At 47.4% G+C, this 26,833-nt stretch overlaps 3 protein-coding genes across 5 annotated transcripts in view; 1 reads left to right on the top strand and 2 right to left on the bottom strand.

The window, feature by feature from the left end:
* Positions 1 to 277: 277 nt before the first annotated feature.
* c22h8orf82 (chromosome 22 C8orf82 homolog) lies at positions 278 to 8,409 on the bottom strand. Its single transcript, XM_029707851.1, has 4 exons — positions 7,351 to 8,409; positions 7,214 to 7,262; positions 1,476 to 1,637; positions 278 to 1,306 (listed from the first exon to the last, which is right to left on the bottom strand). Exons 1-4 carry the CDS (start codon positions 7,519 to 7,521, stop codon positions 960 to 962), a joined length of 729 nt encoding a protein of 242 aa, XP_029563711.1. The 5' UTR covers positions 7,522 to 8,409; the 3' UTR covers positions 278 to 959.
* A 229-nt stretch (positions 8,410 to 8,638) lies between these two features.
* On the top strand, positions 8,639 to 12,774 carry si:ch211-191a24.4 (MARVEL domain-containing protein 3). Of its 2 annotated transcripts, none has more exons than XM_029707848.1 (5): positions 8,639 to 8,769; positions 9,089 to 9,203; positions 9,478 to 9,599; positions 11,207 to 11,367; positions 11,613 to 12,774. In XM_029707848.1, the coding sequence occupies exons 2-5, from the start codon at positions 9,091 to 9,093 to the stop codon at positions 12,120 to 12,122; spliced, it is 906 nt and encodes a 301-aa protein (XP_029563708.1). In that variant the 5' UTR covers positions 8,639 to 8,769; positions 9,089 to 9,090; the 3' UTR covers positions 12,123 to 12,774. The 2 variants fall into 2 exon arrangements, with proteins under 2 accessions (XP_029563708.1, XP_029563710.1); XM_029707850.1 differs by having other exon boundaries at positions 8,655 to 8,769; positions 9,029 to 9,203.
* Positions 12,775 to 13,649: 875 nt separating this feature from the next.
* The window catches only part of LOC115158657 (PH domain leucine-rich repeat protein phosphatase 1), a 62,122-nt gene continuing 48,938 nt past the window's right edge, over positions 13,650 to 26,833 (bottom strand). The window contains exons 8-17 of one of the 2 annotated variants that reach the window (XM_029707846.1): positions 26,219 to 26,279; positions 23,853 to 23,948; positions 23,067 to 23,222; positions 19,872 to 20,072; positions 19,101 to 19,515; positions 18,065 to 18,195; positions 17,006 to 17,122; positions 16,625 to 16,819; positions 16,257 to 16,500; positions 13,650 to 16,171 (exon numbers count right to left, since the gene is read on the bottom strand). In XM_029707846.1, the coding sequence (XP_029563706.1) occupies positions 14,753 to 16,171; positions 16,257 to 16,500; positions 16,625 to 16,819; positions 17,006 to 17,122; positions 18,065 to 18,195; positions 19,101 to 19,515; positions 19,872 to 20,072; positions 23,067 to 23,222; positions 23,853 to 23,948; positions 26,219 to 26,279 (3,035 nt within the window). In that variant the 3' untranslated portion in view covers positions 13,650 to 14,752. The remainder of the gene's footprint in view (positions 16,172 to 16,256; positions 16,501 to 16,624; positions 16,820 to 17,005; positions 17,123 to 18,064; positions 18,196 to 19,100; positions 19,516 to 19,871; positions 20,073 to 23,066; positions 23,223 to 23,852; positions 23,949 to 26,218; positions 26,280 to 26,833) is intronic. The other variant, XM_029707847.1, reaches the window with a different exon arrangement.

Below are 26,833 nucleotides of genomic sequence, written 5' to 3'. Positions count from 1 at the left end.
ACAGATACACGTACCATACACGTACCACACAGATACACGTACCACACACGTACCATACACGTACCACACAGATACACGTACCACACAGATACACGTACCACACAGATACACGTACCACACAGATACACGTAGTCACACAGATACACGTAGTCACACAGATACACGTAGTCACACAGATACACGTACCACACAGATACACGTACCACACAGATACACGTACCACACAGATACACGTACCACACAGATACACGTACCATACAGATACACGTACCATACATAGCTGTAGCATTTGTCGACAGACTTTTATTATTTTCAGATTTTTCTTCACTGATCATTTGGACAACTCACAATTTCACATCTTTAGAATTTCTGAATGCGAGGGGGACATTTGGCCCATAGACTTGGCCAACACTGGCTGAGAGTTTCCGTTTAGAAGGGTGGAGACTTCGTTAGTATATTTTCTAATAAGTCGCCTCCATGAACTCGATCGAGCATCTGACACAATTATGCAAGATGTTACTTCTCCTGAGATTACATTCACTAGACAGTGCAAACAGGGGCAAAATGTTTCTAAATTAATGGGTACAACTTGAATTTGTCCAATAGGAGGAACTGATTATTAGCATTTTCTGACTGTTAGAATTTGTATGCTCCTGACCCGTTTGGGCCAAATTATCATTACCGTTTTGATGAATGATGTGCACTGTTCTGAAAATCACAGATGGTAATGTAACAAATATACATAACCACTCGTCTACATCCCAAATGGCACCCTATACCCTACAAAGTTCACTACTTTTGAATAGCGCCCTATCTACTCTGGTCAAAAGTAGTACACTATATAGGGAATAGGGTGCCATTTGGAACATAACCATCATGTCCACTCTATATATTGCCTTTCAATTGGCAACTTTTGGGTATTCATCTTCTGCCCACTGAATACAGAAGTGTTATTCTGATCAGCCCATCCCTCCCTCCTCTTCAGGGGGGAAACATCCTGCCAGTTCATTAGTCAGTGTGTGCTGTTGTCCCGCCCACAAGAAGTGTGTAGGCTGTTCTGATTGGCGTTGTTGAAGTGGGTACAGGAAGAAGGGGCTGAGCTCTATGGCGAGGGCGGAGCGCACCAGGCCGACGCCCCCCAGGCGCTCAGAGCAGGGGTGGTAGACACGCCCAGTCCCAGGATGCATGTAGAGAGACTTTGGACGGAACTTGACGGCCAGCTTGTCACCGCCCCAACAGAACGACAGTAGCTCTGGGGCTCCTCCTGTCCCCACATCTGTCAACGTACCCCCAGCGGTCTCTGTCCCTGTACCGATACAATAGACAGATAGTTTGTCCTAGCTTCAGCTTGCTCTTTGGGGTTTTAACAGGGATAATGCAAAAGCACTTCGTGACAAATGATGATGTAAAATGGCTTTATAAATAAAATGTGATTGGTGGATTGACTGACTGACTGATTGGTTGATTGACTATACCCCCAGCGGCTGGCATCAAGTGGGTGAACACCAGCGGACGGTCGTCACAGCGCAGGAAGTTTCTCTCGCGGCCACACAGGGACAGGAAGGGGAAGTCGTCCTGGTACCGCCCACTCTCGTTCCTACGGAGACGGGTGAAGAAGAACACCAGGAAGTGCTTATCTGAAAACAGAGAGAGAAAGAGGGGGGAGCGATGGGGGAGGGAGAGCGAGAGGGGGGAGCGAGAGGGGGGAGAGAGAGCGAGAGAGGGGGGAGAGAGAGCGAGAGGGGGGAGGGAGAGGGGGGAGGGAGAGCGAGAGGGGGGGAGATGAGAGCGAGAGGGGGGAGAGAGAGCGAGAGGGGGGAGAGAGAGCGAGAGGGGGGAGAGAGAGCGAGAGGGGGAGAGAGAGCGAGAGGGGGGAGAGAGAGCGAGAGGGGGGAGAGAGAGCGAGAGGGGGGAGAGAGAGCGAGAGGGGGGAGAGAGAGCGAGAGGGGGGAGAGAGAGCGAGAGGGGGGAGGAGAGAGCGAGAGGGGGGAGAGAGAGCGAGAGGGGGGAGGAGAGCGAGAGGGGGGGAGGGAGAGCGAGAGGGGGGAGAGAGAGCGAGAGGGGGGAGAGAGAGCGAGAGGGGGGGAGAGAGAGCGAGAGGGGGAGAGAGAGCGAGAGGGGGGGAGAGAGAGCGAGAGGGGGGAGGGAGAGCGAGAGGGGGGAGCGAGAGGGGGGAGAGAGAGCGAGAGAGGGGGGAGAGAGAGCGAGAGGGGGGAGGGAGAGCGAGAGGGGGGAGGGAGAGCGAGAGGGGGGAGAGAGAGAGGGGGGAGAGAGCGAGAGGGGGGAGGAGAGCGAGAGGGGGGAGAGAGAGCGAGAGGGGGGGAGAGAGCGAGAGGGGGGAGAGAGAGCGAGAGGGGGAGAGAGCGAGAGGGGGAGAGAGCGAGGGGGGAGGAGACGAGAGGGGGGGGAGGAGAGCGAGAGGGGGGAGGGAGAGCGAGAGGGGGGAGAGAGAGCGAGAGGGGGGAGAGAGCGAGAGGGGGAGAGAGAGCGAGAGGGGGAGAGCGAGAGGGGGGAGAGAGAGCGAGAGGGGGGAGAGAGCGAGAGGGGGGAGAGAGAGCGAGAGGGGAGAGAGCGAGAGGGGGGAGAGAGAGAGGGGGGAGAGAGAGCGAGAGGGGGAGGGAGAGCGAGAGGGGGGAGGGAGAGCGAGAGGGGGAGAGAGAGCGAGAGGGGGGAGAAATAGAAACAACCACTGCATAAAACACAATAAGAGTTCATTCTTACTATAAATCAAGTTACACTAACTACACTTAGCCTAGATAACACTGCTCCTGCTCTCAAAATACACTACATGACCAAACGTATGTGGACACCTGCTCGTCGAACATCTCATTCCAAAATCATGGGCATTAATATGGAGTTGGTCCCCCTTTGCTGCTATAACAGCATCCACTCTTCTGGGAAGGCTTTCCACTAGATGTTGGAACATGGCTACAGGGACTTCCATTCAGCCACAAGAGCATTAGTGAGGTCGGGCACTGATGTTGGGCGATTAGACTTGGCTCGCAGTCAGCGTTCCAATTCATCCCAAAGGTGTTTGATGGGGTTGAGGTCAGGGCTCTGTGCAGGCCAGTCAAGTTCTTCCACAATGATCTCAACAACCATTTCTGTATGGACCTCGCTTTGTGTACAGGGGCATTGTCATGCTGAAACAGGAAAGGGCCGTTGCCAAAAAGTTGGAAGCACAGAATCGTCTAGAACGTCATTGTATGCTGTTGCGTTAAGATTTTCTCCACTAAGGGGTCTAGCCCGAACCATGAAAAACAGCCCCAGACCATTATTCCTCCTCCACCAAACTTTACAGTTGGCACTATGCAGTCGGGCAGGTAGCGTTCTCCTGGCATTCGCCAAATCCAGATTTGTCCTTCGGACTGCCAGATATTGAAGAGTGATTCATCACTCCAGAGAACGCATTTCCACTGCTCCAGAGTCCAATGGCGGCGAGCTGTACACCACTCCAGCCGACGCTTGGCTTTGGCCATGGTGATCTCAGGCTTGTGTGCGGCTGCTCGGCCATAGAAACCCATTTCATGAAGCTCCCGACTAACAGTTCTGCTGACATTGCTACCAGAGGCAGTTTGGAACGCGGTAGTGAGTGTTGTAACCGAGGAAAGATGATTTTTACGCTCTACACGCTTCAGCACTCTGCGGGCGCGTTCTGTGAGCTTGTGTGGCCTACCATTTCGCGGCTGAGCTGTTGTTGCTCCTAGACCTTTCCACTTCACAATAACAGCACTTACAGTATACCGGGGCAGCTCAAGTAGGGCAGAAATTTGACAAACTGAGTTGTTGGAAAGGTGGCATCCTATGACGGTGCCACGTTGAAAGTGACTGAGCTCTTCAGTACGGGCCATTCTACTGCCAATGTTTCTCTATGGAGATTGCATGGATGTGTGCTCAAATTTATACACCTCTCAGCAACAGGTGTGGCTGAAATAGCCGAATCCACTAATTTGAATGGTTGTACACATATCTTTGTGTGTATATACATAATTTTGTGTGTGTGTGTGTGTGTGTATGTATATATATATATATATATATATATATATATATATATATATATATATATATATATATATATATAAATAATGTGTGTGTTCCCCAATATGTGCAGCATGTATAGAAAGTATGCTCCCCAATATGTGCAGCATGTACACTACCGATCAAAAGTTTGGGGTCACTTAGAAATGTCCTTGTTTTTGAAAGAAAAACACATTTTTTGTCCATTAAGCCTGTAATCGAACCCACAAATGCTGATGCTCCAGATACTCAACTAGTCTAAAGAAGGCCAGTTTTATTGCTTCTTTAATCAGAACAATCGTTTTCAGCTGTGCTAACATAATTGTAAAAGGGTTTTCTAATGATCAATTAGCCTTTTAAAATGATAAACTTGGATTTGCTAACACAACATGCCATTGGAACACAGGAGTGATGGTTGCTGATAATGGGCCTCTGTACGCCTTTGTAGATATTCCATTAAAAATCAGCCGTTTTCAGCTACAATAGTAATTTTCAACATTAACAATGTCTATACTGTATTTCTCATCAATTTTATTTTAATGAAGAAAAAAAAAGTGCTTTTCTTTCAAAAACAAGGACATTTCTAAGTGACCCCAAACTTTCGAACGGTAGTGTATTTATAGTGTGTTCCCCAATATGTGCAGCATGTATATATAATATGTGCAGCATGTATATATAGTGTGTGCAGCATGTATAGTTGAAGTCGGAAGATTACATACACTTAGCTTGGAGTCAGTAAAGCTCGTTTTTCAACCACTCCACAAATTTCTTGTTAACAAACTATAGTTTTGGCAAGTCGGTGAGGACATCTACTTTGTGCATGACACAAGTAATTTTTTCAACAATTGTTTACAGACAGATTATTTCACTTATAATTCACTGTATCACAATTCCAGTGGGTCAGAAGTTTACATACACTAAGTTGACTGCCTTTAAACAGCTTGGAAAATTCCAGAAAATGATGTCATGGCTTTAGAAGCTTCTGATAGGCTAATTGACATCATTTGAGTCAATTGGAGGTGTGCCTGTGGATGTATTTCAAGGCCTACCTTCAAACTCAGTGCCTCTTTGCTTGACATCATGGGAAAATCAAAAGAAATCAGCCAAGACCTCACAAAAAAAATGTAGACCTCCACAAGTCTGGTTCATCCAAATAACCTGAAGGTACTATTTTCATCTGTACAAACAATAGTACGCAAGTATAAACACCATGCGAACACGCAACCGACATACCGCTCAGGAAGGAGACGCATTCTGTCTCCAAGAGATTAACGTACTTTGGTGCAAAAAGTGCAAATCAATCCCAGAACAACAGCAAAGGACCTTGTGAAGATGCTGGAGGAAACAGGTATAAAAGTATCTATATCCACAGTAAAACTAGTCCTATATCGACATAACCTGAAAGGCCGCTCAGCAAGGAAGAAGCTACTGCTCCAAAACTGCCATAAAAAAAGTCTGACTACGATTTGCAGCTGCACATGGGGACAAATATCATACTTTGTGGAGAAATGTCCTCTGGTCTGAAACAAAAATAGAACTGTTTGGCCATAATGAACATCGTTATGTTTGGAGGAAAAAGGGGGATGCTTGCAAGCCGAAGAACACCATCCCAACCGTGAAGCGCGGGGGTGGCAGTATCATGTTGTGGGGGTGCTTTGCTGCAGGAGGGACTGGTGCACTTCACAAAATAGATGGCATCATGAGGTAGGAAAATTATGTGGCTATATTGACGCAACATCTCAAGATATCAGTCAGGAAGTTAAAGCTTGGTTGCAAATGGGTCTTCCAAATGGACAATGACCCCAAGCATACATCTAAAGTTGTGGCAACATGGCTTAAGGACAACAAACTCAAGGTATTGGAGTGGCCATCACAAAGCCCTGACCTCAATCCTAAAGAAAATTTGTGGGCAGAACTGAAAAAGCGTGTGAGAGCAAGGAGGTCTACAAACCTGACTCAGTTACACCAGCTGTCAGGAGGAATGGGCCAAAATTCAACCAACTTATTGTGGGAAGCTTGTGGAAGGCTACCCGAAACATTTGACCCAAGTTAAACAATTTAAAGGCAATGCTAGCAAATACTAATTGAGTGTATGTAAACTTCTGACCCACTGGGAATGTGAGGAAAGAAATAAAAGCTGAAATAGATCATTCTCTCTACTATTATTCTGACGTTTCACATTCTTAAAATAAAGTGGTGATCCTAACTGACCTAAGACAGGGAATTTTTACTAGGATTAAATGTCAGGAATTGTGAAAAACTGAGTTTAAATGTATTTGCTTGAGGTGTATGTAAACTTCCGACATCAACTGTATATATAATAAGTGCAGCATGTCTATATAGTACGTGCGGCATGTCTATATAGTATGTGCAGAATGTCTATATAATACGTGCAGAATGTCTATATAATACGTGCAGAATGTCTATATAATACGTGCAGAATGTCTATATAGTACGTGCAGAATGTCTATATAGTACGTGCAGAATGTCTATATAATATGTGCAGAATGTCTATATAATATGTGCAGAATGTCTATATAATACGTGCAGAATGTCTATATAGTACGTGCAGAATGTCTATATAATATGTGCAGAATGTCTATATAATATGTGCAGAATGTCTATATAATATGTGCAGAATGTCTATATAATATGTGCAGAATGTCTATATAATATGTGCAGAATGTATGCCTGAAAGCTGTAAAACAGATGCAACAGTTTATCCACATTTAAAATTGCATCCCAAATGGCACCCTATTCCATACATACAGTAGTGCACTAATTTTGTGTCCTGGTCAGAAGTAGTGCACTACATAGGGGATAGGGTGTACCATTAGCATGCTCAGTGTTCTGCTGACTAAGATTGCAGAACATTGAATACAGGTTCTGGCCTTAACCCGGAGCATACACTACATCACCTCCATATGTTCTCTAGGTGGGAGCACGGGGTGTTGCTTACAGTAATGCTTGGCACATTACATAAGACTATACTGAGGCTCAGCTTGTGTAGTAGCAGGGATAATCATGTTTACTACAGAATATGAAGACTGAATAATGAAGGTCACCACAGCATCTCATATATAACCACGGGCAGAGATGATAAGATAACCGTCAATATTACCTTTGTAAGAGGTTCATTTTTACATCTGGAAAGAGGTAACTAGACTGCTCTGTGTGGTGCGTGTACGTTAAATACCTTTGAAGCACGTGACAAAGTTTTTCACTTTCGTGTCATCAAGGAACAGCTGTGGTAAAAACAGAAGTTTAGTTAGCTGATCACTGCAACGAAATCATTTCACTATTTAGTTGTATTTTTTTGCGTAAGACATTCACCTGTCCTTGGTGGTCAATGTAGTAGAAGTATTCCCGAATGCGCGGTTCGGGGCTCTGGCCTTGTATGTAGGTGACGTTTGTACGTGTACCAAACTGGGTTACAAACCGCACGACACTGAGGTACCGTAACACCCTCTGCCCGCTGTTGACAACCACAGCCCCGCACAACATACTGAAACCACCCGGTAGAACTATTGGACTTTTGTTCAACTATGATCAGTGTCCTCCGTGCAGCGTCAAAAACATGGCACATACAACCGATGTACAGACTTCAAACGTGAGTGGAAATATATTAGCTGACCTGTCTGTATCCTACTGACAACGAGAAGTTATGAAGCTTTGGTAGCTTACTGCCGGAAGCGCAGCTTTCTATGGCGGTCGGACAAATCCCGTTCATAAAGGTAGCTACTGCTACCAAGTGGATACATTAAGAAATACACCAAATACATTGTTACAAAAATACCTGCTGTACTGTACTTTCAGGAACAAAGTATCTGTTCTTCATTTTATCCCGAGCCTTTAAATATGTCAATTTACAAATGCAAATTGCTGGATTTATTGCGAGAAAATAGACAATTTAAATATAGGCTATTGAAAAAGTATTTATTACAGGACCCACAAGTGCATAATTGTCCAACAGGCCTAAGTGAACTCCCTGGCTCTATTCCATGAAGATTGGCCTACACAGCATGGCTACATGAATACCAAAAAAGGCCAACTTCATACCACCAATAAATCTAATGATAAGAGTCATACTTTTAATATGACATTATACAGGCATTCAGTGACAACAGTGGCGTAGTGTGCCCATAAACAAATCTTGACAATTGTCATTGAAATTCAACCGCACAGTAGGCCTATGCATACAAACGACCTCATCTTCTCATAAGACATTCCAAGGCTGAATTAATGGAGAGTCAAAGCAACATTCTGGACACCCAATCAGAAGCTCCATTCGCGGAGATGGGACGAAGTAGACAAAGCGGCCGATTCAGGCGTACTGGTCATTGCTTGGTCAGAGACAAATTCCGTGTTCAAAAACAACTGGAAACTCGGGAAAAAACGAACTCCGACTGGGAAAAATAAATTTGAACGGTCATCAATCTCGGAATTCCCTCTCGGGCCATTTGCTGGAGCTCCGACTTTACAACCTGAAGATCATGATTTGAGTTCCCAGTTGCTTTCAACGCGGCAAGAGTCCCCAAGGCTGTCATCGTCAACAACCATCTACAGTTTCTTCTCCTCCACCTGTCTTATTCGAGCGAGAGGTTTCCGCCTTTACTTCTTCTCTGGTGGGTGGAGTCGGTCACCTGAACAACAAGGTAGCACATATTTCTTGGGTGAGCGAACTGAGATCTCCACAAAAATGTTTACATTTTCGGATTCATAGTTCACCAAACGGAATCACCTCAACTGCCAGTAAGTTTTTTTTCTCCGATTGATATAGCATATACCCTACTTGTGTTCCCCTTTATGGTAGTTTGGTTATTTACAGTTGAAACTGTTCACAGTTCAGAGCGTAAATGGTTGTGGTTTCCGAGAATCATACGTTGTTGAGACTTTTATGAAATGTTTTTACTTTCATGCCTAATCAGAATCACAGGCTACAGCCATTCTATTTCACTGCATTTTCTTTTTGCACAATCTGTGGTTTGTCACTGTGGCTCTATGTTCAAAGGTCGGGGTTGTATGGCGCGTTTATGACATTTGGTGACACATTGGGTGTTTTTCCGGGCAGTTATGAGCCAGCCGCACAGAGGGCAAAGGGGGAGAAACGGTGGTCTCCACGAGCATCGGGAACACAGGCCACGACGGGAGCTGCAGCACAATGATAGACAACCATCAAGCGACAGGTGTGTTCACAGGATGTTCACATGCACAGTCACTAGGCATCTATGGTGACAGACTGCATGATGTAGCCTGTCTGCCACCCCCTTAGAGCTGGTTGTAGGAGAGAGAAGCACTTCAACCCTCTCTCTCCCCCCTCAGGTCCTCTTCTCAGCCTCCATATTACAGGGACTCCACACCCCCTCTTCAACCCTCTCTCTCCCCCCTCAGGTCCTCTTCTCAGCCTCCATATTACAGGGACTCCACACCCCCTCTTCAACCCTCTCTCTCCCCCCTCAGGTCCTCTTCTCAGACTCCATATTACAGGGACTCCACACCCCCTCTTAAACATGGGCGGCACCAAGAAGCCAGAGGAGAGGATCGTAATGGGTCCAAATGCACCAATATCTGCTCTAGGAGAGGTATGTAATGTTAGTGTCTTAGATTGGGACAGAGAGTAGAGAGAGAGAAACAATTGGGTGGAGAAAGTGAGTCACAATAGATAGACTGTCATACCTGTGACAAGGAAGTAATTGTCTGTATGGTTAGCTGAACACTGCATCACACAAACAGCCAGTCATAGTGTCAGGATTTAGTTTCCCTCTCTTCACCTAAACTACGCCTACACCCGCCCAGTGATACTACTACCCCTGGACATACTTCTCCCTCTCCGAATACTGGTCAGACCGGTTCTCACCTAGGCTAGTAAAACTGCACTTTACTCGCTTTGCTGTTTTAACACGCACACACCTCCTGTTGCTTTGATTTGAGCAGATAAATGTGATCAGTTGATTATGGGAGAAAGGTGATAAATATAAAGGAAGTCACACACTCTAATTATGCTCCCAAACATTTAATGAAGATAGCCCAATTGGTAAAAGACCAAGTCCATATTATGGCAAGAACAGCTCAAATAAGGAAAGAGAAATGACAGTCCATTGCTTTAAGACATGAAGGTCAGTCAATCTGGAAAAGTGCAGTCGCAAAAACCATCAAGCACTATGGCTCTGAGGACCACCACAGGAAAGGAAGACCCAGAGTTCTCTGCTGCAGAGGATACGTTCATTAGTTACCAGCCTCAGAAATTGCAGCTCAAATAAATGCTTCGGAGTTCAACAGACACATCAACATCAACTGTTCAGTGGAGACTGCGTGAATCAGGCCTTCCTTCATGGTCGAATTGCTGCAAAGAAACCACTACTAAAGGATACCAATAGGATACCAATAAGAAGAAGAGACTTGCTTGGGACAAGAAACACGAGCAATGGACATTAGACAAGTAGAAATCTGTCCTTTGGTCTGAGTCCAAATTTGAGATTTTTGGTTCCAACTGCCGTGTCTTTGTGAGACGCAGACTAGGTGAATGGATGATCTTTGCATGTGTCGTTCCCACTGTGAAGCATGGAGGAGGTGGTGTGATGGTTCTTTGCTGGTGATACTGTCAGTTATTTATTTAGAATTTAAGGCACACTTAACCAGCATGGCTACCACATCATTCTGCAGCGATACACCATCCCATTTGGTTTGCGCTTAGTGGGACTATCAATTGTTTTTCAACAGGACAATGACCCAAAACACACCTCCAGGCTGTGTAAGGGCTATTTGACCAAGAAGGAGAGTGATGGAATCCTGCATCAGATGACCTGGACTCCACAATCATCTGACCTCAACCCAATTGAGATGGTTTGGGATGAGTTGGACCGCAGAGTGAAGGAAACAAGTGTTCAGCATATGTAAGAACTCCTTCAAGACTGTTGGAAAAGCATTCCAGGTGAAGCTGGTTGAGAGAATGCCAAGCGTGTGCAAAGCTATCAAGTCAAAGGGTGGCTACTTTGAAGAATCTCAAATATATTTTGATTTGTTTAACACTTTTTGGCTACTACATGATTCCATGTGTTATTTCATAGTTTGTCTTCTATTATTCTACAATGTAGAAAATAGTAAAAAGAGAAGAAAATCACTTGAATTAGCAGGTGTCAACTTTTGACTGGTACTGTACATGTGACTAAATAGAAAATTGAATCTATAGGTATCGTGTTGATCTGTTCAGTCCTGACCAACGCCCTGGTCCTGATCTGTGTGGTGGCAGCTCAGATGGTGATGTCAGGCATGTCTGCTATGGGCGGCCTGGCAGGAGGCAGCTTCAACCTTAACACTAACATCCCCTTCGAGGGCCAAGAGCTGCAACAGGTACAAGACAGAAACAAGTGCCGTGTCCCAAATAGTACCATATTCCTTATATGGTCCACTACTTTTTGAGGGCTCTGGTCAAAAGTAGTGCACTATATAGGGCATAGGGTACTATTTGGGATGTAGTCATGGATTTCAAAGATCCTTTGTCATAACACGGTACATTCTATCATAGCAGCTCCACAAGACAGTTGTCTACGTTTCCTGTTATGAAGACCCCACCATAACACCGTACTTGATTGCAGGTGAGAGACCTGGACATGCAGTACAGCCAGATGAGAGCTCCGGGAATCTACGGGGGCGTGGCATTTGCCCTTGTCTTCGGTGTTGTCTCCCTCTTGTTCGTGGTCTCCGGGAACAAGCCCGCTCACCTGCTGGGCCAGAAGCTGCTGATGGGAGCGTTGTTGTTCCAGGGTTTGGGGGCGGTACTCTACGTGGTGGCGGTGGGGTTGTACCTCCATTTTGTCATCCAGGTAAACAGTACAGACGTGTGTAAGAAAAGGGAGAGGCTGTACGCACGTTCAGGTTTAACCTGGATGAACTGTGATGTGGGAGGGGCAGACGCGGCCGTGGCTTTGTTCGGGCTGATCACTGCGATACTCTACACTGCTGGTACAGTGCTCACGTTCCACACGGTGCGCTGGGTCAGGGGCTACCTGAAAGATCGCAGGCTACACGAGGAGAGAGATAGACGCCCCCCTAGTGCCAGCTCCCACCCACATAGGGCACCACTACGGTCTGATACCGCTCTGTGACGGAGACGCAGGTCGAGCCCCAAATGGCACCCTATTCTCTATAGAGTGCACTACTTTTGATCAGGGCCCCATAGGGCTCTGGTCACAATAAATCGATTATGTAGGAAATCGGGTGCCATTTGGGACGACGCCACAGATGAACCCCGGAAGGGACCAAAGTGCTTTTTCACTCGATCCCTTTTCATTAAAACGGTCTGTCCATTTTTGACAGTAATGGGACTTGCAACTACCCACTGGGCAAAGATGTCAGTCTAACATCTAGTTTTGATTTACTTTTGAGTTGTCAACAGTTAAATCAACAAAAATGTGAACCATGTCATTGGATTTAGGTTTAAAGTTGGGTGGAAAAAAAGACAAATAGCCCTAACTTTTTGCAAATCCAGTAAGTTTGATGTTGATTCCAATATCATCACATTGAATGCTTTTGTTGAAATGACATGGAAAAAATGTTTGATTCACCCAGTTTGTGCCCAGTGGGTAAGGCGTTTGCTCTGTAAACTTCTGTAAAGCATGGATTTGATATGAGTTCCTTTTTAACTGCAACATCAATGGCCCACTGATCTCAGACTGGTCTTGTTATTCATCAATAAAACTTTTGTATGTGTGTGTAAATAGAGGTTGCATGTAAATAAACCTTTACATTTATCTGCCACTCAAGCTTGATTATTTTGTATTTTCTAGTAAAACTCAAACATTTGGCTATACAATACATGCCATGATGCCACCATGTCAGACTGGCTAACATTTCAGAGGTGTGATACAGTACATCAGTTATCCTGCTAGGGGCAGAAGTGCTCCATATAACCACCCCCAACCCCTCCCCAGTCCTGTCCCTGTTACTGGGCCACTTTGAAGGTCCAGACTGACTGATCAACAAATCACCTGGCATAATAAATAACTACTCTATTTGTAGATCAGTCAATTTACCCATGATACGTTACGGTTTTGATGCTCTCGAACACGGCCACCATCTCCGGCAGTGTCCCTAGGCAGCATGCCAGTTATGACATTACAATAGATCTTCTCTGCACTGTCACAATGAGTCACTCAGAATGTGTTCAAAACAACTGGGAACTCAGAAAATACAAGGTCAAGATGTCAGTGGAGGTAAAGGCTCCAACCCCCCCCCCGAAGTCTGAGATTTCCAAGTCCCAGTTGTTTTGAATTTTGCTGTGAAGTAACAATCTGTCTTTATGACATCATACACAACATTCTGCAATGTTAGGTAATGGTGACTGGAACAATGATATCACAATTGCACCTGCAGCCTTGACCTCTGACCTCAATGGAATATCATATTGAGTGGAGTTAGTTACATCCCCATGGTTGCATCAGACATTCCAAGCAGTGTGGAAGTAATAATAAATCATACATTTTAGTTTAAGCTCTTTTTCAAGACACCCAAAGTCACTTTACAGTGATTGCACTGCAGTCTTCTTTTCACACACACCATCACTGCTGCCTCTTCCTATGGTTCGTACGAGGCTAGCCCCTTCCCACCTCTCCCAAAACAAGCTAACAACCTTATGATTATTTGAAAATTTAGATTTATTATAGAAAAAGTAGCTTTCCTGTGTGATTAGCTTAGATACAACAATGCCTTTGTTGAAGTGAGTTCATTAGATCACATAGGCCCCACACATTCATTGAGCTGCATAATACCAGTACCCCCCCTTTCCAGTGTTCTCCCCAGTCCTTACACTTCTACCTATAACCCCCATCCATCTCTCCCTTCCTCCTTTCCTCAGACATCTGTCTGTCAACAATCTTCTGAAATAAAAAAAGTATTTTCTCTTAGAGAAGATTAATACACGTCAATTATTAGGTCACTTAAGAGTATGCAACTCCTAGGATTTAGTTTGTCTCTTGGCATCAGTCTACTTTAGAGGCCTACAAACAACCATACACAGCCTGTGTCCCAAATAGCAACCAATTCCCTATATAGTGAACTACTTTTGACCAGGGCTCTGTAATAGGGAACAGGGTGCCATTAGGGAGGGAGCCAGTCAGGCTGCCTTGCTGGCTGGCAGAAAGAAAACAGCTCTCTAGCAATAATAGTTCAGTCAGTCATTCTAGCAGAATGTATCATTCAGCTTTATAATAGTTCAGTCAGTCTAGCAGAATGTATCATTCAGCTTTATAATAGTTCAGTGAGTCTAGCAGAATGTATCATTCAGCTTTATAATTAGTTCAAATAAAAGTCTCTGCATAAAAAAAAAGTGCTTAATCAATTCATCACAAAATATAAAAAATGAATTAATTATATTAACTTGAACTTGTGAAGCAAGTAAATAATGCCTGTGTTTATAAAAATGCATTGTATTTCCTGGGGTCATATAGTTAGGAATATAAAATGATAACAGAATAAAACAAGTATTGCTGGCCATTAGCAGGTATGAGGCATCTTCAGGACAGTTTTCAGGAGGGTCGGTGTGTTTCGGGAAGGTGCATGTTTCCCCCGTAACTCCTCAATCTCTGATCCCATTCATTGGGATATTGACCAGCGTGTCATTTGGGACACACCCATACGTGAACTCCTCTCCAGACATTCTATAATAGCCGTAGCAGGGATTCTTCACAGGCGCGGTCTAATGTGCTGTGAAGGGGTTGTAACAGAACGGTCTGGTGAGCTAGAAGGGCGTGACGTAGTATTCTGCTGCAGGCGGTGACTGGGGGTGTGTCTGGTGGCCCTGGGGGTGTGTCTGACTCTGCTCCTGTTGTTTCATGATCTCCCGGATCTCCTCCTCCAGCTCGGGAGGAATGACGAGCTTGTCGTCAGGGTCCGGCTGAGCCGGAGCGTTGAAGTAACCTCCTTGCTTCCTGACGGGAGCATCGCCCACCTCCTCTATCACATCCTGGCTCCGCCCCTGACACGCCACCGAGCCGTTACCCCGCCCCTTACGCCCTAGAGTCCCACCCAGAGTCCTACTGGCCGAGCTAGAGCCTGAGCCCGCACCTAACTGCGCCTCTCCACCAATCACACACAACGCTGTTCCAGTCTCTCCAGGCCCCACCTCCTGTCCCTGAACAGTGTGTTTGGGTGTTACAGTGTCTGTCTCTACAGCCCTCAGCTCCTCTTCTCCTACAGGGTCAGGGCTAGTGTCAGGGCCGGGATGATGGTCAGGAAACAGCTGAGGGGGGGACGAGGGTGGGGTGGGGGCTGACTGGCAGGCAGGTGGAGGTAAAGGCTCAGGCTGCTGTGTGACAGAGGTGTTAGGGTGTGTGTGAGGATCAGGGTTGGGGTGTGTGTGCGGGTCAGGGTGTGTGTGCGGGTCAGGGTGTGTGTGTGGTATTGGTATAGAGCTGGCCCGTGCTCTCAGACAGTGTATGTCAGCCTCCACCTCCACTCTGCTCCCATTAGAGAACACCCCAGCTATAGGCTCCTCATCCTCACTGTCCAGCCCATTGTCAGACAGAGCCCCAGAGTACTGCCTCTGGAACGATGCTCTTCCACCTCCATACACACCCGCTCCCCGCCCCAGCACCCCCCCGCGACCCCCCAGGGCCACGCCCTTCTCCGTCTGATTGGCTGGCTCGTCCGACGACGCCGTCGACCCCACCTCACTGCTCATCTCCGACGTGCTGACCTCACTGCTGACCTCACTTCCTGTCCCCATCGCCGGAGGCGGTAATGGTAGAGTTCCATCCGCTGAGCCGTATCCGGGGTGGTGGTGTGTGTTACCAGCGGTGGGTGTGTGTTGTGTTTCCAGGCCGGGGCTGGGTGGGGGTGGTGGGGGTTCACAGCAGCAGCAGTCTTCAGTGATACTCAGCTGCACCACCACAGCACACAGACTGTCAGGACAGCCGTAGCCCTGCGCCAGCGTACACAGCTTCTTGGCTGCTGCTAGGGAGTCTGGGACATTACGCACTGCCTCCACTGCCTCGCAGGTGGACATGGTATCCCACAAACCCCGGCTGGCCAGGATGAAGAACTCATCCTGCGGGGTGAGGGTTACCGTGGAGACGTGGGGTCGTGGGGTCACGGCGGGACACAGGAAGGAGTAGCCCATGATCCTGGTGGAGTCCGTCACTCCATTCACCTTGTTGTCCTGAGGGGAGGGGAGGGAGGGGGGGGTTAGGACCTCAACAGACTCACAGACAGACAAAGACATACAAACAGTACAGTGTGTGTACCTCAGTGATGATAGCATGGTGCTGGCGTGCTCTTTGGTACTCTGACTGCTGTCTGACGGTGTGTGTGGTGGAGAGAGGGAGGGCCTTGCCATCACGACACAGAACTGCTTGACACCTTCCCACGTTAGCCGCTGTCACCGTGAAACAGCCCCCGCCGCCACGGTCGCTTGGGGCAACTAGGCCATGACGGATGTGGCAGAGGGCCGCGGACCCTCCCAGCCTCTGTCCTGCCGTGCCCAACTTCCTGTTATAACAACAACAACATGAACAGGAGTTCTTGAGATGAACAGGAGTTCTTGTGTGTGCGCATGTGTTTGAGAAAGAAACTGTGTGTGTGTGTGCATCTGGGAGAGAGACCATGTGTGTACCTCTGCATGGTGAGGAAGGTGTTGGTCATATAGTCCTCTTGGTTCTTGCTCTTGTGCAGTTCCTCGGCCAGCACGTCTCCCATGGTGCATTGCAGCAGGTAGGGCACCTCAACGTTCCGGTCTCCGTCAAACACCCCGTACAGAGCCTCCCTGCTTCCACAGAAACTATCCAACGCCAGGGCTGCTACACACAGCCTGAGACAAACACAAACACGTTAGGAAAAACACACATACACACTCTGTGCTGCTATTCCGAATAGAGAGGCTATCCAGAGATAGACCAACAGAGGAGTGATGGATGACGAGAGAGAGAGATAGTGTCATGTTTACTGTTCATTTCTGAGCGAGAGAGAGAAAGGGAGATACAGAGAATGTACTGACTTGTTGTTGACCCCAGAGGCCTCTGTGTATCCGTGGCTCCAGACTGCAGGCTCCCCGGGCCCCTCACTGCCACACAAAGAGGAGGGAGATGGGTCCACACGGAAACACCTAATGTTACTGTAGGAGGGAGAGAGAGAAGAAATACATCAGTGAGTTTAAAAATACATCGGGCGTATAACACGAATGTCTAGCAACCCAAAGGTTGCGAGTTGGAATCTCATCACAGACAACTGGAGCATACTTAATGTTTTTTTTATTTTACCCCAATTTCGTGATATCCAATTGCGATCTTGTCTCATCACTGCAACTCCCCAACGGGGTCGAGAGAGGTGAAAGTCATGTCATCCTCTGAAACATGACCCGCCAAACCGCGCTTCTTAACACCCGCCCACTTATCCCGGAAACCAGCCGCACCAATGTGTCAGAGGAAACATTTCAACTGACAACCAAAGTCAACCTGCAGGTGCCTAGCCCACCACAAGGAGTCGCTAGAGTGCGATAAGCCAAGTAAAGCCTCCCCGGCCAAACCCTCCCCTAACCCAGACGATGCTGGGCCAATTGTGCGCCGCCCTATGGGACTCCCGGTCACGGCCAGCTGTGACACCGCCTGGGATTGAACCCAGGTCTGTAGTGATGCCTCATGCACTGCGATGCAGTGCCTTAGACCACTTACCACTATTTTTAACTGCTTTACAACTACTTAGCATGTTAGCTAATCCTTCCCCTAACCCTTCCTTTAACCCTTAAACCTAACTCCTATACTTAACCCTAACCCCTAGCTTAGCTAACAGTGAGATAGCTAACGTTAGCCACTTAGCTATAATTTGTAAAATATCATACGTTTTGCAAATTTGAAACATACAATAAGAATCGTAATTCGTAACATATCATTCGAAATGGGTGGTGAACATCCACAAATGAATACATACCATACACAATGTAACATATACTAAATGGAGTGTCCCTGATTTACATACAGAACAATCCAAAATGCTCCGATACTAGGTTGGTGTGCACATGCATTATGGTGTGTGTGCATTTGACTCTGTGTGTTGTTACTTGAGCAGCTCGAGGCTCCGGTGGTCCAGGTTGAGGCGGGGGTTGCCTGTCAGGTCTAGCTCCTGTAGTTTAGCAGGCAGAGACTCTGGGAGGACTACCTCACACAACTCATTACAGCTCAGATCCACACACTGCAGGAGGGAGAGAGAGAGTAAGACCAAGAGGTCAAAGACACGCTGGCCAAGATCAGATGTCAGGGTTATTAATAGTGTGTGTTTTCACAGCAATCTCATTAGGGGATTAATTTATGAGATTACAGAGGTTGTGTCCCAAATGGCAGACCATGGTTATTCAAAGTCCGGAACTGGCCGGTTTTCTGTTCCAACTGATAATTAATTCCACCCACCTGGTGTCCCAGGTCTAAATCAGTCCCTGTTTGGAGGGGAACAATGCAAAAAGGAGAGTAACTGGCTTCAAGGTCTAGAGTTGAGTTTGAGGGACATAGACCCTTGTCAAAAGGCACTATATTGGGAATAGGTTGTCATTTGGGACGAATCCAGAGAAGGGCCTGATATACCCTGGCCTCCATACTTTTCCCTGGTTAATGTGACAGGACCATGTCAACCTCAACCATGAAGTCAGAGTATCAGGAGAGAGTGTGTGTTGTGGCTATCCTACCTTCATGTCTAGAAGCTGGAGGACCTCAGGGAAGACAGTGATGTTGTTGGAGTGGGCAGAGAGTGTGTTGTGGCTATCCTACCTTCATGTCTAGAAGCTGGAGGACCTCAGGGAAGACAGTGATGTTGTTGGAGTGGGCAGAGAGTGTGTGTTGTGGCTATCCTACCTTCATGTCTAGAAGCTGGAGGACCTCAGGGAAGACAGTGATGTTGTTGGAGTGGGCAGAGAGTGTGTGTTGTGGCTATCCTACCTTCATGTCTAGAAGCTGGAGGACCTCAGGGAAGACAGTGATGTTGTTGGAGTGGGCAGAGAGTGTGTGTTGTGTCTGTCCTACCTTCATGTCTAGAAGCTGGAGGACCTCAGGGAAGACAGTGATGTTGTTGGAGTGGGCAGAGAGTGTGTGTTGTGTCTGTCCTACCTTCATGTCTTGAAGCTGGAGGACCTCAGGGAAGACAGTGATGTTGTTGGAGTGGGCAGAGAGTGTGTGTTGTGTCTGTCCTACCTTCATGTCTTGAAGCTGGAGGACCTCAGGGAAGACAGTGATGTTGTTGGAGTGGGCAAAGAGTGTGTGTTGTGACTGTCCTACCTTCATGTCTTGAAGCTGGAGGACCTCAGGGAAGACAGTGATGTTGTTGGAGTGGGCAGAGAGTGTGTGTTGTGTCTGTCCTACCTTCATGTCTTGAAGCTGGAGGACCTCAGGGAAGACAGTGATGTTGTTGGAGTGGGCAGAGAGTGTGTGCATGTGCCTGCAGCTCAGGATGGTGGTGGGCACCGCTCTCAGTCTGTTCCCACTGAGGTCCAGTTCCTCCAGCTGCTCCAACCGAGCCATCTTACTGCAGTGGCAGTGAGAGAGGGATTAGGATGTTTAGAAAACCTTTATTGGCACCATCTAACTACTGTAAATACATAGCAAACTCAAGTGCCATTAAGTAAAATGTCACTACACAGCAGTGCCTACAAAGTTAAAACCAGCCCCCCCTCCCAGAGAGAAAGAGAGAGACAGAGAGAGAGTGGGGGTGAGAAAAATAAGGGTTTTCAAACGTATGTGCATGACAAGTAAGAAGACAGTAAAAGAGAGTGTGTGTGTATGTATGCATGCATGCATGTATGTATGTATGTATGTATGTGCGCGACATGCTCACATGCTCGTGCGTCTGTCCCAGTGTGTGTGTGTGTGTGTGAGAGAGACCTGGCTGGGAAGGTCTGTAGCTGGTTGTAGGCCAGGTGCAGCACCCTGAGGTGGGCGTGACCAGTCAGCAGAGGGACACTCTTGTCCGTCAAGCTGTTATTGGTCAGATACAGCTCCTGCAGGCTGCTGAAGCTCTCCTCTGATAGGCTGGCCGGAGGGAGGCACTCCAGCTTATTGGCTGATGCGTTCAGGTAGCGCAAGCTGTGAGGAAAACCAACCAACAACATTAGAAAGTAGCTAAAGAAGTAGACAGGGAAGGTGTGTGTGTCCCAGTATCTGTGTGTGTGTGTGTCCTACTGGTGAATGTGCAACCACTGGAGAATAAACTGGATGAGCTCTGTTCGTTATGTTTAATGTTATGTTTCATCAGGACATGGATAATATACAGTTGGCTACCAGATTGTCACATGTGCAACTAGAGACATTTTTTATAAAAATAAATAAAAACCTCTAGACCAACTTTACTCCTCACACAGAAACGCGTAACAAAGCACACCCTCACCCTCCATTTGGCAAATCTGACCATAATTATTTCCTCCTAATTCCTGTTTACAAGCAAACACTCAAGCAGGAAGTACCAGTGACTCGTTCAATACAGAAGTGGTCAGATGACGCGGACTTAAACTACAGGACTGTTGTGCTAGCACATACTGGAATATGTTCTGGGATTCATACGATGACAGTGAGGAGTATACCACATCAGTCACAGATTTCATTAATAAGTGCATCAACGATGTCGTTGGAATCCATGGATTACAGGCAACATCCACACTGAGCTAGAGCTGCCACTTTCAAGGAGCGGGACATATTCATAAGAAATCCCGCTATGCCCTCTGACGAATCAGCAAAACAGGCAAAATGTCGATATAGCACTAAGACTGAATCCAACTACACCAGCTCTGGCGCTTGTCGGGTGTGGCAGGGCTTGAAAACTATTTTGGATTACAAAGGGAAGCCAAGCTGTGAGCTGCCCAGTGACGAGCTAAATGCCTTCTATGCTTGCTTCGAGGAAGGCAACACTGAACCATACATGAGAGCACCAGATGTTCCGGACGACTGTGATCATGCTCTCCGTAACCAATTCACAAGGCTGCAGGGCCAGACGGACTACCAGGACGCGAACTCAGAGCATGTGCTGACCAACTAGCAAGTGTTTTCACTGATATTTTTAACCTCTCCCTGACCGAGTCTGTAATACCTACATGTTTCAAGCAGACCACCTTAGTCCCTGTGCCCAAGAACGCCAAGGTAACCTGCGTAAATGACTACCGCCATGCAGCACACACGCCATGAAGTGTTTTGAAAGGCTGGTCATTGCTTACAACACCATCATTCCAGAAACCCTAGACCCTGTCTGTCTGTTCGTCCCAGTATCTATGTGTGAGTCTGTCCCAGTATCTGTGTGTCTGAATGTGTGTCTGTCTGAGAATGTGTTTATGTCTGTCCCAGTATCTGTGTGTGTGTCCCAGTATCTGTGGGTGTTTCCCAGTATCTGTGGGTGCGCCTGTCCCAGTGTCTGTGGGTGTGTGTCCCCCAGTATTGGGGGGTGTGTGTGTGTGTGTGTCCCCCAGTATCTGTGTGTGTCTGTCCCAGTATCTGTGTGTGTCCCAGTATCTGTGTGTGTGTGTGTCCCAGTATCTGTGTGTGTGTGTGTGTGTCCCAGTATCTGTGTGTGTGTGTGTGTGTGTCCCAGTATCTGTGTGTGTGTGTCCCCCAGTATCGGTGTATCTGTGTGTGTGTGTATCCCCCAGTATCGGTGTGTGTGTGTATCCCCAGTATCGGTGTGTGTGTGTGTGTGTCCCCCAGTATCGGTGTGTGTCCCCCAGTATCGGTGTGTGTGTGTGTGTCCCCCAGTATCGGTGTGTGTGTGTGTGTGTCCCCCAGTATCGGTGTGTGTGTGTGTGTGTCCCCCAGTATCGGTGTGTGTGTGTGTCCCCCAGTATCGGTGTGTGTGTGTGTGTCCCCCAGTATCGGTGTGTGTGTGTGTGTCCCAGTATCGGTGTGTGTGTGTGTGTGTCCCAGTATCGGTGTGTGTGTGTGTGTGTCCCAGTATCGGTGTGTGTGTGTGTCCCCCAGTATCGGTGTGTGTGTGTCCCAGTATCGGTGTGTGTGTGTCCCAGTATCGGTGTGTGTGTGTCCCAGTATCGGTGTGTGTGTGTCCCAGTATCGGTGTGTGTGTCCCCCCCCAGTATCTGTGTGTGTCCCCCAGCATCTGTGTGTGTGTGTGTCCCAGTATCGGTGTGTGTGTGTGTCCCAGTATCGGTGTGTGTGTGTGTCCCAGTATCTGTGTGTGTGTGTGTGTGTGTGTCCCAGTATCTGTGTGTGTGTGTGTCCCAGTATCTGTGTGTGTGTGTGTCCCAGTATCTGTGTGTGTGTGTGTGTCCCAGTATCTGTGTGTGTCCCAGTATCTGTGTGTGTCCCAGTATCTGTGTGTGTCTGTCCCAGCATCTGTGTGTGTGTCCAAGTATTGGTGTGTGTGTCCCAGTATCTGTGTGTGTGTGTCCCAGCATCTGTGTGTGTGTGTGTGTCCCAGTATCTGTGTGTGTCCCAGTATCTGTGTGTGTGTCTGTCCCAGCATCTGTGTGTGTGTCCAAGTATCGGTGTGTGTGTCCCAGTATCTGTGTGTGTGTGTGTCCCAGCATCTGTGTGTGTGTGTGTGTGCGTCCCAGCATCTGTGCGTGTGTGTGTATGTCCCAGCATCTGTGTGTGTCCCAGTATCTGTGTGTGTGTGTCTGTCCCAGCATCTGTGTGTGTGTCCAAGTATCGGTGTGTGTGTCCCAGTATCTGTGTGTGTGTGTGTCCCAGCATCTGTGTGTGTGTGTGTCCCAGCATCTGTGCGTGTGTGTGTATGTCCCAGCATCTGTGCGTGTGTGTGTATGTCCCAGCATCTGTGTGTGTGTGTGTGTCCCAGTATCTGTGTGTGTGTGTGTCCCAGTATCTGTGTGTGTGTGTGTCCCAGTATCTGTGTGTGTGTGTCCCAGTATCTGTGTGTGTGTGTGTGTCCCAGTATCTGTGTGTGTGTGTCCCAGTATGTGTGTGTGTGTCCCACTATCTGTGTGTGTGTCCCACTATCTGTGTGTGTGTGCGTGCGTCTGTCCCAGCATCTGTGTGTGTGTGTCCCAGTATCTGTGTGTGTGTGTGTGTGTGTGTGTGTGTGTGTGGCTGTCTCAGTATCTGTGTGTGTGTGTAGCCTACCTCTGGGCCTTAATGAAGAGGTTGTGTGGTAGCTCAGTTAGCAGGTTGTGTTGTACATCTAGAACCTCTAGCTGAGATTTCTCCAGCCGCTCAGGTAGTCTACGCAGACCGTTACACCCCACCAGCACTTTACGAAGACTAGCACTGCAGAATAACCTACAGGAGACACACGACAAGACAGTCAGAGACACACACACAAGACAGTCAGAGACACACACACACACACACACACACACGACAGTCAGAGAGACACACACACACACACACACAAGACAGTCAGAGAGCCACACACACGACAGTCAGAGAGACACACAACAAGACAGTCAGAGAGACACACACACACACACACACACAAGACAGTCAGAGAGACACACACACACACACACACACACACAAGACAGTCAGAGAGAGACACACACACACACACGACAGTCAGAGAGACACACACACACACAAGACAGTCAGAGAGACACACACACAGGACAGTCAGAGAGACACACAGGACAGTCAGAGAGACACACAGGACAGTCAGAGAGACACACACACACACACGACAGTCAGAGAGACACACACAGGACAGTCAGAGAGACACACACACACACACACACACACACACACGACAGTCAGAGAGACACACACACACAGGACAGTCAGAGAGACACACACACAGGACAGTCAGAGAGACACACACACAACAAGACAAGACAGAGAGAGTGTGTACAGTACATCTGTGTGTGTGTGTGTGTGTGTGTGTGACTGTGTACAGTACATCTCTGTGATACTAACCGTATGGGTAGCTCTTTGATGTTGTTGTGGCTGATGTCCAGGACCTCTAGTCGGGTGCTCTCACACACCCAGTCAGGCAGACAGTCCAGACGGTTCCTACAACACAACAACACACCCAGTCAGGCAGACAGTCCAGACGGTTCCTACAACACAACAACACACCCAGTCAGGCAGACAGTCCAGACGGTTCCTACAACACAACAACACACCCAGTCAGGCAGACAGTCCAGACGGTTCCTACAACACAACAACACACCCAGTCAGGCAGACAGTCCAGACGGTTCCTACAACACAACAACACACCCAGTCAGGCAGACAGTCCAGACGGTTCCTACAACACAACAACACACCCAGTCAGGCAGACAGTCCAGACGGTTCCTACAACACAACAACACACCCAGTCAGGCAGACAGTCCAGACGGTTCCTACAACACAACAACACACCCAGTCAGGCAGACAGTCCAGACGGTTCCTACAACACAACAACACACCCAGTCAGGCAGACAGTCCAGACGGTTCCTACAACACAACATAGCCAGTCAGGCAGACGGTTCCTACAACACAACATAGCCAGTCAGGCAGACGGTTCCTACAACACAACATAGCCAGTCAGGCAGACGGTTCCTACAACACAACATAGCCAGTCAGGCAGACGGTTCCTACAACACAACATAGCCAGTCAGGCAGACCAGACGGTTCCTACAACACAACATAGCCAGTCAGGCAGACGGTTCCTACAACACAACATAGCCAGTCAGGCAGACGGTTCCTACAACACAACATAGCCAGTCAGGCAGACGGTTCCTACAACACAACATAGCCAGTCAGGCAGACGGTTCCTACAACACAACATAGCCAGTCAGGCAGACGGTTCCTACAACACAACATAGCCAGTCAGGCAGACGGTTCCTACAACACAACATAGCCAGTCAGGCAGACGGTTCCTACAACACAACATAGCCAGTCAGGCAGACGGTTCCTACAACACAACATAGCCAGTCAGGCAGACAGTTCCTACAACACAACATAGCCAGTCAGGCAGACAGTTCCTACAACACAACATAGCCAGTCAGGCAGACAGTTCCTACAACACAACATAGCCAGTCAGGCAGACAGTTCCTACAACACAACATAGCCAGTCAGGCAGACAGTTCCTACAACACAACATAGCCAGTCAGGCAGACAGTTCCTACAACACAACATAGCCAGTCAGGCAGACAGTTCCTACAACACAACATAGCCAGTCAGGCAGACAGTTCCTACAACACAACATAGCCAGTCAGGCAGACAGTTCCTACAACACAACATAGCCAGTCAGGCAGACAGTCCAGATGGTTCCTACAACACAACATAGCCAGTCAGGCAGACAGTCCAGATGGTTCCTACAACACAACATAGCCAGTCAGGCAGACAGTCCAGATGGTTCCTACAACACAATAGTCAAAAAAAAAAAAAAAGTTGAAAAAAAAAGGAAGATCTATAGTTACACTGCTACTGTGGGTAGCGTTAGCTAGCGCTAGTCAGCTGTACCTGCGCCAAAACTTATCTTTCATCTTATAGCTTCTTCTCCAGCTTTTCAAATAGTGAGCCAACATTTTTTCAGCACTTTTATTTCCCTGACTGATCGTGCTCTCTTATCTCTCTGCAGCAGACATACACACTGAGTGTACAAAACATTAAGAACACATTCCGGATAATGTTGCACCCCCCTTTTGCTCTTAGAACAGCATCAATTTGTCAGGGCATGGACTCTACAAGATGTCGAAAGTGTTCCACAGGGATGTTGGCCCATGTTGACTCCAATGCTTTCCACAGTTGTGTCAAGTTGGCTGGATGTCCATCGGGTGGTGGACCATTCTTGATACACACAGGAAGTTGTTGAGCGTGAAATACCCAAGAGCGTTGCAGTTCTTGACAAAACACCCCTTCATCGACACTGATTGCAGTGGATTTAACAACTAACATCAATAAGGGATCATAGCTTTCACCTGGTCAGTTTATGTCTTGGAAAGAGCAGGTGTTCTTAATGTTTTGTACACTCAGTGTATAGTGAGCAATATGTTTGGAACATCAAATTGCAATAAATATAGAATGATGAGAATGACAATACATGTCGTATCATCACCTAAGTATTGTGATAATATCGTATTGTGAGGTCCCTGGCTATTCCCAGCCCCAAACACAACACACCCAGACAGGCACATAGTCCAGACGGTTCCTACAACACAGACAGCAATCAGTCACTATAAGTCTCTCTCTTCTCTCTGTCCATCAACCAATAGGTCAGTTAAAACAATCAAAATCACTTGTATATTCTCTACCCATTCAAGTATCCATCCATTGATTGTGAACTGTGTGGCTCTTACCTGGACACGTCCACAACAGTGAGGCTCTCTGGAACAGGAAACACCTCCAGCACTCTCAGCTCTGGAAAAAAACAGCACCCTGTCAATACAGTATATACAGGGAACTGCCAAAATAAAAGGAAACACGAGTAAATGAGGGATACAAAGTACATTGAAAGCAGGTACTTCCACAGAAGGTGTGGTTCCTGAGTTAATTAAGCAATTAACATCGCATCATGCTTAGAGTCAGGTATTAAAATTCCCAGTAGCTCATTATTTTGGTTACCATGGCTAGAAGAGATCTCAGTGATTTTAGAAGAGGGGTCTCAAAGGAGCATAGGGAGTTTAAAGGGTGTGGGTGTGTGTCCGTCACCAGATCACAACCCAATTGAACACTTATGGGAGATTCTGGAGCGGCGGCTGAGACAGCGGTTCCCACCAACATCAACAAAACACCAAATGATGGAATTTCTCATGGAAGAATGGTGTCGTATATCTCCAATAGAGTTCCAGACACTTGCGGAATATATGCCAAGGCTATTAAAGCCGTTCTGGCTCGTGGTGGTCCAACACCCTATCAAGACACTATATTGGTGTTGACTTTATGTTGTCAGTAACCTGTATGTACGTAAGTGT

Source organism: Salmo trutta, chromosome 22 (assembly GCF_901001165.1).
Source record: "Salmo trutta chromosome 22, fSalTru1.1, whole genome shotgun sequence".
NCBI classification, from domain to species: Eukaryota; Metazoa; Chordata; class Actinopteri; order Salmoniformes; family Salmonidae; genus Salmo; species Salmo trutta.
The sequence above is the reverse complement of the archived record's forward strand: the minus strand, read 5'-3'. Positions and strand labels throughout refer to the sequence as shown.

Excerpts from the sequence above, each read along its gene's own strand:
- si:ch211-191a24.4 (XM_029707848.1), top strand. The coding sequence starts at position 9,091 with ATGAGCCAGCCGCACAGAGGGCAAAGGGGGAGAAACGGTGGTCTCCAC. Across the intron at positions 9,204-9,477 it reads AGACAACCATCAAGCGACAG|GTCCTCTTCTCAGACTCCAT; the intron begins GTGTGTTCACAG and ends CTCCCCCCTCAG. Across the intron at positions 9,600-11,206 it reads CAATATCTGCTCTAGGAGAG|GTATCGTGTTGATCTGTTCA; the intron begins GTATGTAATGTT and ends TTGAATCTATAG.
- c22h8orf82 (XM_029707851.1), bottom strand. The coding sequence starts at position 7,521 with ATGTTGTGCGGGGCTGTGGTTGTCAACAGCGGGCAGAGGGTGTTACGG. Across the intron at positions 1,638-7,213 it reads CTTTGTCACGTGCTTCAAAG|ATAAGCACTTCCTGGTGTTC; the intron begins GTATTTAACGTA and ends CTCTGTTTTCAG. Across the intron at positions 1,307-1,475 it reads CTTGATGCCAGCCGCTGGGG|GGACAGAGACCGCTGGGGGT; the intron begins GTATAGTCAATC and ends GTATCGGTACAG.